The sequence below is a fragment of the Eumetopias jubatus genome, unplaced genomic scaffold, assembly GCF_037043125.1.
Source record: "Eumetopias jubatus isolate StellerSeaLion01/CBP00866 unplaced genomic scaffold, mEumJub1_p1.0 scaffold_7, whole genome shotgun sequence".
Taxonomy (NCBI): Eukaryota; Metazoa; Chordata; class Mammalia; order Carnivora; family Otariidae; genus Eumetopias; species Eumetopias jubatus.
Genome location: NW_028274813.1, coordinates 142,474,202 through 142,489,647, shown reverse-complemented (window position 1 = coordinate 142,489,647; position 15,446 = coordinate 142,474,202). Strand labels below are relative to the sequence as shown.

The 15,446-nt window shown below is 45.8% G+C and overlaps 1 protein-coding gene across 2 annotated transcripts in view; it reads left to right on the top strand.

Moving 5' to 3' along the window:
• Positions 1-7,457: 7,457 nt before the first annotated feature.
• The window catches only part of ATP10A (ATPase phospholipid transporting 10A (putative)), a 203,779-nt gene continuing 195,790 nt past the window's right edge, over positions 7,458-15,446 (top strand). For both annotated transcript variants that reach the window (XM_088024973.1, XM_028087269.2), the window contains exon 1: positions 7,458-8,075. In XM_088024973.1, the coding sequence (XP_087881099.1) occupies positions 7,609-8,075 (467 nt within the window). In that variant the 5' untranslated portion in view covers positions 7,458-7,608. The remainder of the gene's footprint in view (positions 8,076-15,446) is intronic.

Here is a 15,446-nt window from a genome sequence, read left to right as displayed (position 1 = left end):
AGGACATTTTCAAGACCTCCTGGGGCTTAATATATTAATCTATTCAAAATGTTTTTTTCTTTCTTCTGAGTCACTTATATTAATATGTTAATTTATATTTTTCTAATTGTAGAAAGTATATTATCACGGATAGGAAGGTAATATTTTTTCTTTCAGAAAACAAGCATGCATGCATGTCTCTCTAGATGCTTGCCCGTCTACAAATGCATTTAAATTGCAGGCTAGCTGGATATCAAGTTGACTAATATAGAAACCTATACTCAAAATATGCTTCCCACAGAATGGTGCTGTCTTTCCATCACATAATGAAAGTAAATATTTATTTGTTGACTACTTGCTAGAGGCAGCCCTGTGTGGAACTGGAGGCACGTGGCCTCGGTATATGGCTAGACACTGAGCCCTGCCTAGGGGAGCTGAGGTCTCCCAGTGCAGGAGAAGGCACAGCTCACAAACAAGCACATGGCACATCAGACATGGGAAATCAGACAGAGCTGGTTGGAGATAGGATGGGATGCATGGAGAGAGGGGCCTAGAGAGTCCTGTCCCAAGTGCTGGACTCTGCTCTCTGGTGTCCTCCTTCTGGGTCTTGGCCTCATTACCTTTGCTCTCTGTTAGCTCTCTGATGCTTCCAAATAGATTTTCTGTTAATGTTATGCCCATCTTTTCTAGATGTCCTCTGAAGCCTTGGTCCAATTTACCTTGTCTACCAGTAGCATGGGCAGACAGGCAGGCCATTATCTGGATCCATCCTCCAGATGGGTAGCCTCTTCTTTATTTTCATTTCTTTATCTTTATGCCCTGTATTCTGAAAGAATTCCTCAATTTGATCAACCAGACCACTGATTTTGCCCCTTCATTATGTTTTTCAAATTATGATAAAATACACACAATATAATATTTATCATCTTAGTCATTTTTGCTATTGCTAAGCAATAGCAAGTACATTCACACCGTTGTGGACGGTGTTTTTAAAAAACATGTAATCTGTGATGTTTTTACTCCCAAGAATTCTTTACTGTTCCTCATTTGCTTCTTTTCCATGGTAATTTTATGAATGGGCTGGTTTTCTAGAACTTTTTAAGGATAATAATAATGGCATTTAATATTATTTTCTGTGTTCTGTTAGATCTGTATTCTGAGAGGAAAAATTCACCTCTGTGGAATTTGCTTTTTTTCATGCTAGTAGTTCTTCTCAAATACAGCAATGAGAGCAACTTGTCAAAATAGCCAGCATGGGGCCTGGAGTGGCACACTTATGCTGGATGCAGTGAATTATTGACCTTTTTATCCCCCCAAATGCCCCACAATGGCTTGTGCTCCCATGCCTGCCTTACTCACATTTTGGGCTTTCTTAGGAGATCTGTCTGGAACCTCCCCCACCCCTCCTTTTTTTAAAAAAAACAGCATCGTCTACTTGATTATATAATGTATTTTCTTACATTTAGTAGATTTCCTCACCAATTCACTTTTATCTGCTTTTTATCTCAGATATCCCTCATTATTATCTTCTGCAGAATCTTCTTTTGTCTTCTGAAGATACTTTCCCCTGTTTCCTAGCACAACTATACATTTCTCCTTTCAAGTATATCATCTGTCTTTTTAATAGGAGGCAGGTATCCTAAAATAGAACTTTTTACTTAAGTCTCTGGAATTTGGCATTTCTGGGATTTGAAACAGTATTATGGATTCAGCTTGTTGGATCATTACCCAATTAATAAAACCTAATTTTTCACAGCTCTATATTTTGATAATTAAATGAATGTTAAGACCTTGTTAATTAATGGGCAACATCTGTGCCTAACTTTACACATTACAAATTTCAGAATCTCTTATGACTTTTTTTCTTAAATTAGGGACACTCACAAGAGTAAATATTAAACAGATACTATCAGGTTAAAATGTTGTAGAATGTGATTTTTACTTATTCCTTAAGCATTTATTAAGCAAGTATCACACCACCAAAGTAGTACATGAAAGCTGGAAGCAATCTCCATGACTGTTTCATCTGACTCCCGATATTTTTCAGTGAGAAAGTATCATCTGGTCTCTCCTATTTACATTCTATCTGTAGGTACAATCTTATCATCACACAGCTCTAAATCACAGGTATCTTCTGACATGGCCCAGATCTGTACTTCTAGTGCTGGCTTTTCCTATCACTGCAAGACTTCACTATCCTGCTGCCTACTTGACATCCATTAGATGTCAAACAGGCACTTAAAGCTTGACATGGCTTTGTGTTTTCTTCCCCAAACCTGTTCTTCTTTGTGGGATTAGGAAAATTTTTCCTTCTTCCACCCTAGGTTCTTGGTTGGTCTAATAATTAAATTCATAGGAGAAAAATAAATTCATAGGAGAAAAATAAATTTGTACTTACAAGGGTCCCATAAAAATATGAGACTCAAAAAGTAACCAAAGCAGGAAGCTTCTGTACCTTTTAGACAAAGAAATGGTAAGAAATTGGTGAAGTGACAAGGTCTGTTTATATAGCCTTCTTGGTCTTAAAATCCCAATCTCTGGTGATAAGTTTGCCTTCAACCCTCCTGGCACAGTGAGGATACCTTTCACATAGGAGATTTGTTTCCTGCCTTTGGAGGGACAAAGGAGGGTCAGTGTGCTTCCCTCTTGCACTCACTGTTTCTCAAGTCACTTTATTTTTAAAAGATTTTATTTATTTATTTATTTGACAGAGAAGGAGTACATGAGAGAGCACAAGCAGGGGGAGCAGCAGAAGGAGAGGGAGAAGTAGACTCCCCTCCTGAGCAGGGAGCCTAAAGTGGGGCTTGATCCCAGGACCCTGAGATCATGACCTGAGCCGAAGACAGACACTTAACTGACTGAGTCACCCAGAACCTCAAGTCACTTTAATTTAAAATAATCAACATGCCAAAGTGGCATATTTGGAAGCTGGAATATTCTACAATCCTTCATCCCCAAGTCATTAACTAAACTCTTGAGTTTTATTCTTGATTCACTTCTTTTCCTCATCTAAATATCCAACCTGTTGGCCTATCATGTTGACTCTACCTGGAGTCAACTCTGTCTGTCACTTCCTAGAGCCTAAGCCACCTCCTCCTTCATTGCCTTGCCTGCTCCCACTGGGCTCCAAATCTATCTTCTACCTTTTAAAAGGGAAAATAAGATCCTCTCACCTCATGCCTCTGCTGAGGGCAGTCCACAGCTTCCTATTGCACTTGGAGCAAATCCAGAGGCCTATCCCATCCAAAGGCAGGCCTGGCCCTGCACAATGGGCCCTCTGCCTCCCTCCCATTCCTGGCCACACTCTCCTCTACCCAGACTCACTCTTTGACTCCCAACTGGCATCTCTGGCTGGGCCTCCCAGCTGACCTTGGCTGGGTGCACCCCTGCCAGACCAACCAGGCCTGATCCTCCCATTGTCTTCAGACCTCAGTAACACAAGTTATCCATTGCTTGGGCCCTTCTCAACTTTGTTCCTTCTTTCATACCCCACATCCAGTTCAACGGCATATCATGTCTGCTTTAATAAGGCCACGTCCCACCCTGCACCATGACCACTCCCATAGGAACCACTAATTTTTCTCTCCAGGATTATTACAATGACCTCTTACTGTCTCCTTCTTACTGACCCAGCTCCTCTGCATTCTATTCACACAGCAACTGATTATCGTTGAAAACCTGAATTCAGTCACATAAATCCTGTGCTCAAAGCCCTCCAAGGCTTCCCTTCTCATTCAGCTAAAAGCCAAAATCCGTGATTCTTCAGGTCCTATATGAGCCCACTCTGGGCTACATCTCTGCTTGCCCACTTGGCTCAAGACAGCTGGGCCATCTCCCTGGGCCCGGAACCCCACGTTCTTCTACACTTGCTTGTTCTTCCCCAAGACATCTCTGCAGCTTGTTTCCTTCGCCTTTGTTGAGGGTTGCCCCAGTAGGCCCCCTCTGAAAGCCCTAGCTACAGCAGCCCAGGCACACCCCTCCCTGCTGAGTTCCCTGTGCTCCGCCATTTCCTATGTCCTTGTTGGAATACCCTTCAGAGAACACAGAGAGCAGGGACTTAGAGGTGTTCTGGAAGTGTCTTGTTTAGTTGCTGCCAATGTTAAGGGATGCTGATTCCACTGTGTGTCTGTGAGGTTCCCCCCCACACTACCAAGCAATTCTTTGACACCAGCTGGGTGTCCTATAATTCAACCCAATTCTGACACTCCCTGGAGACTGTGACAGATCTCACAGGTTAAGGGCTCAGTCCTGCAAGACAGTCTCCCAACATACACACACACTTCAGATGCTAATCACAAGTTCAGGTTATCACCTGTGCTTCTGACCAGCTGGCTATACATCAGATGTTCCCCAACAACCCCCTCCTTGGGTTTAATTAATTTGTTAGAGCAGCTCACAGAACTCAGAGAAACATTTTACTTACCGGATTACCAGTTTATTATAAAACGATATAAGTCAGGAACAGTCAGATGGAAGAGATGCATAGGGCAAATATGGGGGAAGGGCATGGAGGTTCCATACCCTGTCTGGGAGTGCCACTCTCTCTGAATCTCCACTGTTCACAACCTGGAAACTCTCCAAACACCATCCTTTTGGGTTTTTATGGAGGCTTCATTACATAGACATATTAAAACATTGGCCATTGGCAATTGATTTGACCTCCAGCTCCTCTCTCCTCCCTGGAGGTCAATGGAGTGGAGCTGAAAGTTCCAACTTTCTAATTACATGGTTGGTTCCCCCGGCAACCAGCCCCCATCTAAAGTGCTTTCTAAAAGTCACCTCATAAACTCAGGTGTGGTTAAAAATGGTTTGTTATGAATATCAGGACAACTTTAGCACTCATCACTTAAGGAATTCCAAGGGTTTAGGAGTTCTATGCCAGAAATGGGGATGGAGACCAATTATATTTATTATTATAAATCACAATATCACAGTCTCTTCCTACTAGAATGTTAGATCCATGAGAATTATCTGTTGTCATCAACAATTCTTCCAAGTCAGTCCCCAGCACCTAGAACAGTGCAGGGCACACAGTGGGTGAAGAATAAGTATTTACTGAAGGAGGACAATTAAAGTGACTTGCCCAGGGCATGGTCAGAGCTCAGTGGTCCAGACCACCAATGTAGAGTTCATCCAAGCCTGGCCCTGGCCCTGGCCCAGGCAGTTGAGTCTGAGAGTTTAACTGGCAAAAGACATCCAAGCTCAAAATCCCAGCAGAGCAATCTATGGGAGGTTTACATACCACTGCATATACGTCGGAACAGAAGTAATTTCTCAATGTTCAATGGATCACACAGTGTGGAAACCTCCTGGGAGGCCAGGTGAGTGAGGCCTTAGCAACAATATTGAATTTGGATTGGTGAAGAGCAGGTGGGGAAAGATTCCAGGCTTAGGGAGCAGTGTGACTCATGGAATCTTGGAACCTTAGAGTGGAATGTAGATGGGAATGAACAAGGCCTGTTCTGAGAAGGGTAAGGAGACCTTTTGCCCTGGGGCTGGTCCAGGAGTAGGGAGGGGTGGAGTTAAATCAGTAAGTTGGTGCCAGTACCCCTGAGGGCCTTGTCAAGGGACCTCTGCCTGAGGAGTCAGCATTTGACCCTGTAAGCAACAGAGGACTCCGGTAAGCTCTAGGGTAAAGAAATGAAGTGAAGGGGTCCAATAGTTCAAGGAACCATTTTGGCAACATGTGGTCTGATTGAAGCAAGGAGACTGGGAGGCAGGGAGACCCACCCAGAAGCTCTGGGGCCACACTGGGGATACCTATAGGGATGGAGGCATCTATGGAAATGGATGGAGCCAGTAGGCCCTGGGGCCTCACTGGATTAGATGATGGAGGAAAAGGAGGGTCCGTGAGGTTTTAGTCATTGGAAACTAGGGAAGCAGTGGTCCTTCATTTGCTGTTAATACTCAATTTGGGATGCCATTGGTTCATCATGAGATCTGATTTCTTTCCCTGAAAATACAGGTACTTTAGCCAAATCTTTCTCTGACCCAGGCCTCTACACACTAATATTCTGCCCTTAGGAATGGCATGTGGGGGGAGGCTTGATATATGGCATGCAATATTTTCTTACTATCTGTCACTTTACCCTCCTTATGCTGGATTCTGACAAATATTGTGATCTGTGGCAAGGCTCCCTGTAGAGATGTGAGTCCCTGGCCTGGCTCGATGGGGTGTGAGCCCCAGGGTACAGGAGGTGAGAAAGTGTCGTGGAGGAAGACATAAGTGATTTGAGCAAAGCTAGGGAAGTGACTTGTAGCAGGCACAGAAGGGACAACCCAGCGCCAGCAGAGGCTGCTACGGTGGTCTCTTGGGAGATGACAGAGTATCCCAATGCAAGAAGAGAAAGGAGGGACTGGCCTCTAGGAGGCCAACAGCTCCCAGAATCAAGACAGGCAGTACCCATAAGGGCTCTTCTCACCCAAAACCTCAGCCAGAGTCTCCTTGCCAAGAAATCTCTGCTTCTTATCCCTGTACTTCCAAAGCAGAAGGCCAAACTGTCACAGCTGTGGTCTATCTGGGGGAGAGTGTTAACTGCAGAAATGGGGACTTCTCAATACCTTCTGCCATACCTAGCATATTCTCCCACCCCCATCGTTCACATGCTCCCCTCTCTGATTCCCCACGAATACTGAGGGGAGCCCTTTGCCCCAAAAGACACTTCTGCAATTCTGGTCCTCTCCTCCCCTCCCAACAACTATTTTCAGTTTCCTGTCACAGCTTCTCCGAGGCCACCTCAGAACTGCAGCACACAGGGATATTTTGGCTCTGAGGGTTTACCAGAGAGGAAAAAAAAATACCTCAAACCAAAGCCTGCTCTTGCCACTGAAATATTCCTCCTTACAAAAAAAAAAAAAAAAAAAAAAGCCTGTGTAGGGAAGTAAGGAAAAGCAGCGATGATCAGGGAAAGGGAAAAGTCTAGTTACCCAAGAAGTGAATCTGAAAATAGGTGGAGGTTGAGCAGGGATAGGGAAGGGTGTAGAGGCAGCAGAATTCCGACTTCTTGGGCTCTCCCCGAGAGCAGATATCCCCGGTAAATGATATTTAAAAATCGTAGCATTGGTATGCCATTGCTCATTTGGATTTTGATTCTAGCTGATTCCAGGAGCCTCCTCCGGGTTCCCAGACCGTTTCCCTGTCCAGGGCCCAGGAAGAGCCTGACAGCTGCCAGGGGACTGCGGTGCCTTTTCTCTCACACTCTGCAGCTTCCTCTCTCCTACCGGTGGTAGGGCGCATTTGCACTGTTCTGAGACTAACTGATGCTTCTGGAAACGAAACTAAACTGCTCTAAAGTTTCTCGCTCGGGTCTTTCTGTTTCCCGCTAGCCGCGGTATGCCAGCCTGGGCGCGGCGCGGGGCGGGGCGGGGCCAGGAGCTGCGGCGGCGGAAGCGGCCAGGCAGGCGCGAGTACAAGGGGGTTCTGTGCCGCGCGCGCCGCCCCGCCCCGCCTGCTCCCTGCCCCGACAGCGGACCAGCGGGCGGGGCGGGGCGGGCGCTGACCGCCGTCTCCTTGCGTCCCGCAGGCGGGGAGCCCGCGCCACCGCGCCCGGGCCGCCGGCGATGATCACCTAGGAGGCTGGCGCGGGCGGGCGCGAACTGCGGAGGAGCCGGGCGCGGCGACACGCGGCCATGGAACGGGAGCCGGCGGCGGCCGAGGACCCCGGGTCCCCGGGTCGTCGTCGGCGGCGGCGGCGGCGGCGGCGCGGGGACGGCAGGACGCGCGTGGTGCGCTCCAACCTGCTGCCGCCCCCGGGCGTCGAGGACCCAGCGGCCGGCGCGGCCAAGGGTGCGCGGCGGCGGCGGCGCGGGGGCGCTCAGCACCTGGCGGACAACCGGCTCAAGACCACCAAGTACACTCTACTGTCCTTCCTGCCCAAGAACCTGTTCGAGCAGTTCCACCGCCTGGCCAACGTGTACTTTGTCTTCATCGCGCTGCTCAACTTCGTGCCGGCGGTGAACGCCTTCCAGCCCGGCCTGGCGCTGGCGCCCGTGCTCTTCATCCTGGCCGTCACGGCCTTCAAGGACCTGTGGGAGGACTACAGCCGCCACCGTTCGGACCACGAGATCAACCACCTGGGCTGCCTCGTCTTCAGCAGGTGAGCCGGGCCCTCTGGGCTGTGGAGCGCAGGGTCAACTCAGGGCCACGGCGCTCCGGGAACCTGGTGTTGGGCGCGGTGTGAGTGGCACCGGGCGGGGTGGCCAAGAAGGGGCTCGACCGGGGGCAAGGGCCCGGCCTCTTTTGCGCCCGGGGACGCAGAAAGCAGGAAACCTAAATGCTGGGCGCGCGGGGCTACCCTGCCCCTGATTGGCACTCAGACGCCGGTCCAAACCGGAATGATCCCAGGGCTGGAATCCAGCAGCCCCTGGGCGTGCTCATCCTCGCCACTCCCGCCTTTTAAGTAAAAAGGAGGGAAATCCATGCCCTGCGCTCTGGCTTGAAGTCCTAGCTTCAGTTTTCGGCCAGGCTCTCTAGGACAGGTTGGTTAACACGTTTAACAACCAACACAGGTACGTAAAGCTCAAGCTCAGATAACCTCTCTTCTTGGGACAACAGTGAAACTGCCACCAAGTTTTTGTGTGACCAGCACAGACATATAAAAAAGCAGGGGTAATAATAACAGCGTCCATCCATTGATGTGAGCTGTGAGCAGGCCACCCAACTGGGCACCATCCCATAGTTGACTGTTTAATGTTAGTTTTCTAAAAATTAACCCCAGTTTCCAAATGGAAAGACTGAAGCTGTAAGGGGTTTTTGAGCCCTGCCCATGGTTGGTGAATGTCATTACATTGTGCACATTCTGTCTCCCTGCACCTTCCCAGAGTTTCGGATCCTCAGGCTGGAGATGACTGCTGTCTCTTCTCCCTTTAGACTCCCCACCCCCCAAAAGAGCCACTGGGCTGCAGAGCAAACTCGGAGCTGTGTCTAGTAGCTGAACCCACCTCAAGGTGGAACGCTTCAGGAAGGCAGATGGGCTTGGCTTCCATCCAAAGCTCAGCCCATCTTTCTCTCCTGTTCACCTTGCTTGACTCCTGGTGTAAAGGCCTGATGTGGGCCTCTGAGTGAAGGACATTAGTCTTGTCTGGCTTCCATCACATGTGAGAGGCTTCTAGGAAACCCCTTGTGCTCACAGTGGCAGATTGTTCCCCTGAAAGACGAGGGTCATGATTATTCCCACCTCTTAGGATAATGTAGATGCAGAGTATTATTCCTGATTCTCCCAGCAACACTGGTTGTGCTTCATACTTATATTACAGATGAGTAAACTGAGGTTCAGAGAGGTTAAGTAACTTGCCCATGGCCACACAGCTGCTGTTTAGTGGTATTGGAATTTGACCCAGGTCTTTTCAGTTCTACAGCTTTTCCAACATTCTGGTACTTGAGCTCCTTAAATTTATATAAAACTCACTTTAGGAGCTTGTTAAAAATAACAACTCTCAGGTTCCATTGCCAGTGTTTCTGACCAAGCTCATCTGGGATTGGACCTAGGAATCTGAGTATGTAATTAGCACTGAGGTGATGCTTATATAATGGCTCATACTTTGAGTAATGCTGCCCTCTTGCTCTCAAGAGGTGCCCACTGTCCAGTCAGCAAGCATGATGTTGGTGGACAGGGCTGTGGGATTTCCTGGCTCCTGTTTGTAAGAAGCCGGAGGCCAAGAAGGGAGGAGGCACCTATTTCACAAATGTCCTTTGTCCCTAGTGTGAGGACTCTGGGAAACCGTACCTCTGGCTTCTGTATGACGTAACTCCGGTGGGACTCCGGCAGGTTTAAGTCTTTACACACATACCACGTCCTGTTATTACTGAGCCAGTAGCTCCTGTAGCCTCCTTTTCAGAAATACTTGGGTCTCAGGAAATATAGTGTATTTTCAATGGACAAAATGTTTTTAGCCCATTAAGTCAATTGACCCTTTAAACAACCATCACCCCCAACATCCTGATGAGAAAAGAGAGTGGGACCCAAAAGCAGTTCACTCGACCTCAAAAGGCTTCATGGGATTTTGAAACATTCATCTTCCCCTTGGACCACACCTGACCATGTTCTTACCTCCTATCCTGACCAGACTGGGATTCTTAAATAATCAGTACAACCCTAGGGAGCAGGTCCTCAGGGATAACGGTACTTTCAGGAGAAGTTCCTAAATATCTCCTAGCTCCCAAGTTGAATTCCTTGAATGCTTTCCTGGGGAGAGAAGGGGCCTTCTTAGGAAGGTCCCAGGTGCTTATATGTAGGTGTGAGGGGGTGGTAGCTGTTTGTGGAGAGGACTGTCCAGTCATCCTTGCTCAGAAGACAGGTCAAACTCTTTGAGGTCCAGAAAGTCTGAGATTGATGTTTTCAGAATTGAGCTGTGAATGATGTGGATTTCTGAGCCCTCCCCTCTCCTCTGAGAATGGTGAGTGACTTAAGCACCCATTGCATTCCAAGCTCTGTGTAGCTGCCTTAAAACTCCTGTCCATTAACTCAGACTAATGCCCTGATTTGCTCCTCACCATGCCAGGCCCTAGCCAGACCCTGGGATAGAAAGGGGAGGAGGCTGGGTCTTACCTGGAGCTTACTATGGGGACTGATTGTACTGCAGGATGTGTGCATGGGCAGGGGACCTGGGCAGGGCTCCTAGCCTAGGGATGCAGGATGCAGGTCAGGAGAGGCCTCCCAGAGGAGGGCATGAGTGAGGACCAGGGAGGATGTGGGTCAGATAGGGGGTGGATGCTACCCTTGAAGGAACATGGTGGTGGTGATAGGGTACGACAGGGTCACAGGGCAGCCTGAGACTGCAGCCAGGTCATAACCTGTTTGTGGGGGCAAGGTGTATGTTTGAAGCCCAGGATCTCAGGGGGCTGGCATCAGGACTGGCCAGAGAAACCCAGGAGAGGATTTTTAATTTTATGTCCAGCCAGTTTGTTGAGTGCCTTTGGTTACTACAGACAATGGGAAACAGAGTTGTGAACTGTCGAGGTCTGTTCTGTACTCTGACTGATGTGCAGAGGGGTGTAAAATGCAGTCGAAGCATATGTAAATGCAGAGCGAGAGCAAAGTTTAGTTGGGGAAGCCTTATCTGCTGACACTGTCTTTGGATGGTGACTTCTTTTGGACATCTCTGTGTTCTGACTGCAGCTGGAAGTGCATCAATTATTCACACCATTGTTTATGTGGTATTTTTCCTCAGTAACATAGTCCTTGGGTCCCTTCTTTATGAGAATCGCCATCAGACTTGTTAGAAATGCAGGTTCCAAGGCCCCCCTCCCCACCCCTGGACTGTTGAACCTGTGGAGGTGGGAGGGCTGTTATCTACATCATGGCTTTGTTTACACATGGAAGTTTGAGAAGCAGTCCTCTGCTTCCATGTCCTGAGCCCACTGTGTCCTCTCATGGATTTCAGACTGCTGGTATTTAGGCAAATCTTCCTGAGCCATGCCCAGTGGGATGAGAGAGAGAGGTGAGTGATCCCAGGGAGTCAGGTCCATTCTGTGGCCTCCCAGCTGGAGGGAATGGTCAGTTTGAGCATCCCTCAGCTGTGGACTAGCGGGCTGGGGTGGGTATGGGAAGCCCTTCATGGTCACACAGACCTCCTTGGTGCTGGCAAATGCTGGCCAGAGAAGTCCTCTCCCTTGACGCCACAGGTGAAAAGAGGGGGCTTGCTGAGCAGCCAACTGGAACAAGGCTGGTTGTCACCAGAGATCTGGGCTGAGAGGCGAGCAAATGGTTGGAGGGTGCAAGGCTGGTGGGACTGGAAGAGGAGAGTGATGGGAATACAGAGGAAGCCTGGAGAGTGGTGATTCTGGTGGCAGGAAAATAGAGAATAGTTAGCAGAGGAGGACATTGATGAGGAAGTTGAAGAAGGAACATTCCTAGAAAGGGGTGTTGCCCAGGAGAGGCAAAGGGAAGAAGCAGGGACCATGCATGGAAGAAAGTGCTCTCATCCTCCTCTGCAAACATAAGGGCAGTGGGTAACACTTATTAAAACAAGCAAACCTTACCCCCTGCTCCCAGAGCAGGCCTTAGAAGGGAGCAGCTTGGAGTGGGGGTGCTGCACAAGGCCCCTGCTTCTCTTGCACCCTGTAACTTGACAAGTGGGGTGCTCGCCCCAGGTCCACATACCCCTTCTGGTGCTCTTGTCTTGTGGCCCTCCCTCCCTCTGCCCCATACCCTGCCTGGGTCAATGTGTAATTTTGTTTCCCTTTTGCCTCCATTCCCTTTGTAATGACTCAAAGATGGTCTTTTTGACACCTTCCAATGTCTGTCTCCTGGCTGGTGGAAACAGTAGCATTTCTGCATGAAATAACCTGAGGGGACTTTTCCCAGAATCATTTGGGCTTTGTACTTGGATTTGAGTTCCATCCTCTTTTGGAAAAACAGGTAGTCAGGGGGTGCTATAACGCTTATCTTGGATTTGCTCTAATTTTGTCTGTTCCCTTTCCTTTGATTCTCACTTCATTTCCCCAGCTTACAGGCATTATCTGGCCAACCGGCTTACCCTGGGCTTCATGATTTGTTTTTTCAGAAGAGTCTGAAATGACACCCAGCAAAGTTCTCCTTTTGTTTTCTGTTCATTATCTTGCCTCTCCTCTCCTTCCTTCCCTTTCCTGGGGAGCTACATCTCTTCCTTGTCAGCAGCAGAAACATCTTTTCCCTGAAGCATAGCAACTTTGTCTTATTTGGAGTAAAAGATTTGCAAAAGCAGAGACACCAGGATGAGATCCAGGAGACAGAAGCATGCCAGGATAACGCAGGAATATCTCTTGGGTATGCTAGGCAGGGGGACCCTTGAGGACTAGTATTTGGAAATTGCCATTCACATGATTTTTAGAAGTTATTTTTCTTTTGATACCTGTCCTATGTCACGTGTGACTGGGCTCATGGTGGTCAAGTTGTAGAAAAAGAACCTTTCTTTTCCTAAAAATTTGGTTGCCCTCAGAAGGTAGGCATGGGGCAGTTCTTTTTTACTTATTGATAGGAGGCAAGTGTTTTATGTGTATAATTCCATCTTAACCTAACAACAGTCATATTTTCACATCCCCATTTTTCACAGATGGGGAAACTGAGGCCATAATTCCATCTTGTCCTCTCAACAGTCCCATTACTTTTTACACCCCCATTTCTCAGATGGGGGAAACTGAGGCATCAAGACTTGATAGCTTGCCTAAGGTCTCCCTGTTAGGAGACAGCAGTACTACGGCTTGAACCCACAGTCCTGCTCTGACTCCACGTTTGTAGTTATTTTTGTACGTGAGACCCCTCCCCCCAGGAGACATAGTCCCCCTTAAAAAAAAAAGTTGAAAATTTTATTCATCTCAAAGTACTTCCTAACTTCCCATATGATTTCTTCTTTGACCCATTAGATACTTAGGAAGGTCTTATTTAATTTCCACATATTTGTGCGTTTTTCAAATTCTTTGTTACAGATTTCTAATTTCATTCTATTCACACATATAGAGAAATGCACGTATAACATATCATCCTGCAGTTTCAACAGTTAGCAGCTCATGGCCAGCATTGTTTTATTCTACGCCCTCCCTCTCCCTTTTATTTTGAAGCATACTCCAGATATTTCTTCTTTCATTATTTATCTTTAGAAAAGCAATGATCCTTTAAAACTAAACTGCATGTCTGAAATTAATGATGTACTGTGTTTGCTAACTGAACTTAATAAAAAATAAGTAAAACTAAACTGCAATGTCATTATCATACCTAAATTTATACTAATTCCTTGATATTAAGTACCCCTATGTTCAGATTTTCACTTGTCATGTAAATAACATATATTTTTTTTTCAATCTGTGTGAATCAGATCCAAATAAAGTCTCACTGTGATTGGCTGATAGGTCTTTTAGGCCTCCTTTATCTGTGGCTATCCCCCTCTAAAGCTCCATTTCTCTTTCTCATTTTCTCCTTGCAATTTATTGTGAAGAAACTGAGTTATTTATACCGTAGGGTTCGCATGGCCTGAATATTGCTGATTACTTTCCTGCGGTATCTTCCTTTCTGTGGTAATTCCTGTTTAGTGGTAGATTGGTCTAGATACTTTATCAGAACTTCCTCAGGTACAGATTTGACTTTCTTTTCTTTTTGTTTTTTTTGGTCAAAACTGCATTCATAGATGGCATTCTGTACTTCCATCAAGAGGAACTAGTGTTTCTTTGTCCCTCTTTTTCTGATGGATTTTAGCAGCCATGGGTGATCACTGCCTCCATCCATTAATTTGTTAGTGGATGCCAAATGTTGATGGTCTAGTTCTTTAATTTATTATCGGGAATACTTCTATAAAAAGACCCTTCCCTTCATCTACTACGTAAGTTCCCAGTGGTACAAATCATAGGAAAAGAGAGGTAAGTGTTTGATTTGGATCCCTAGCATCTTCTGATGGGAAACACTTGGCTTTCTAAAATTTTTAACCTTTTTATTTTGAAATAATTTGTAGAAAAGTTGCAAAAATTGTGCAGAACTCCTGTATATCCCTCCCCTACCCTATTCTAATTTTAACATTTTACTTAACTGTACTACAGTGGTTAAAATGAAGAAATTAACATTAGCAAAAAGCTATTAATTACATTCTTTATTCAGATCTAAACAGTTCTTCCTTTAATGCATTATTGTAGGTAGTGATTTTGCAAATTGATCCTGTATCCTATTACTTACATAGGTGTCTAAAATTTTTATGTCTTGCTGATGAATTGATCCTTTTATCATTATAAAATATGTTTCTTTGTCTCTACCAATTCTTGTCTTAAAAATCTATTTTGTCTAAAATTAATATAACCATATCAGCTCTCTTGGTTACTATTTCCATGGTTTATCTTTTCTTATCCTTTTACTTTCCACCTATTTTAGTGTTTGAATCTAAAGTGTGTGTCTTATAGATGGTATATGGTTGAATTATGTATTCTGAAAAATTTATTCTGCCAGTTTTTGCCTTTTGATTGTAGTATTTTATTAACATCTAATGTAATTACTGGTAAGGTAGGATTTATGTCTGCCAATTTGTTGTGTGTTTTCTGTATATCTTACATGTTTCTTTCCCATAGACTTCCATTATTACCACCTAAAAATAAATATTTTTCTAGTGTACCATTTTAATTCCTTGTTGTTTCTTTTACTATACTGATGTTCTTCGTTATTTTTGTAATGGTGCTATAGAAATTACAAATAGTTTATAAAATCTTTTATAATTTTCATCTTTAGAGTCATCTTCCATCCCTTCATTGTATCAACCCTTAATTTGTACATATATGTCTTTCTTCCTTTAAAATTTTAGGAGGCACTTTTTTCCACAGACCAAAATATGCCCAAAATCTAGTGTGTGGCACTGATCTATGCACTAGCCTGATCATATCTGATCATATTCTGCTTTTTTGTATTGTTCTGTTTTTGTTTTTATCTTTGCTTTTTTCTCTTTCTTTTTTCTTTCTTTCCCTTTCTTTTCCCCTGGTTTCAGGTCTTTTCTGATTTGTATACAGTATATTTGCT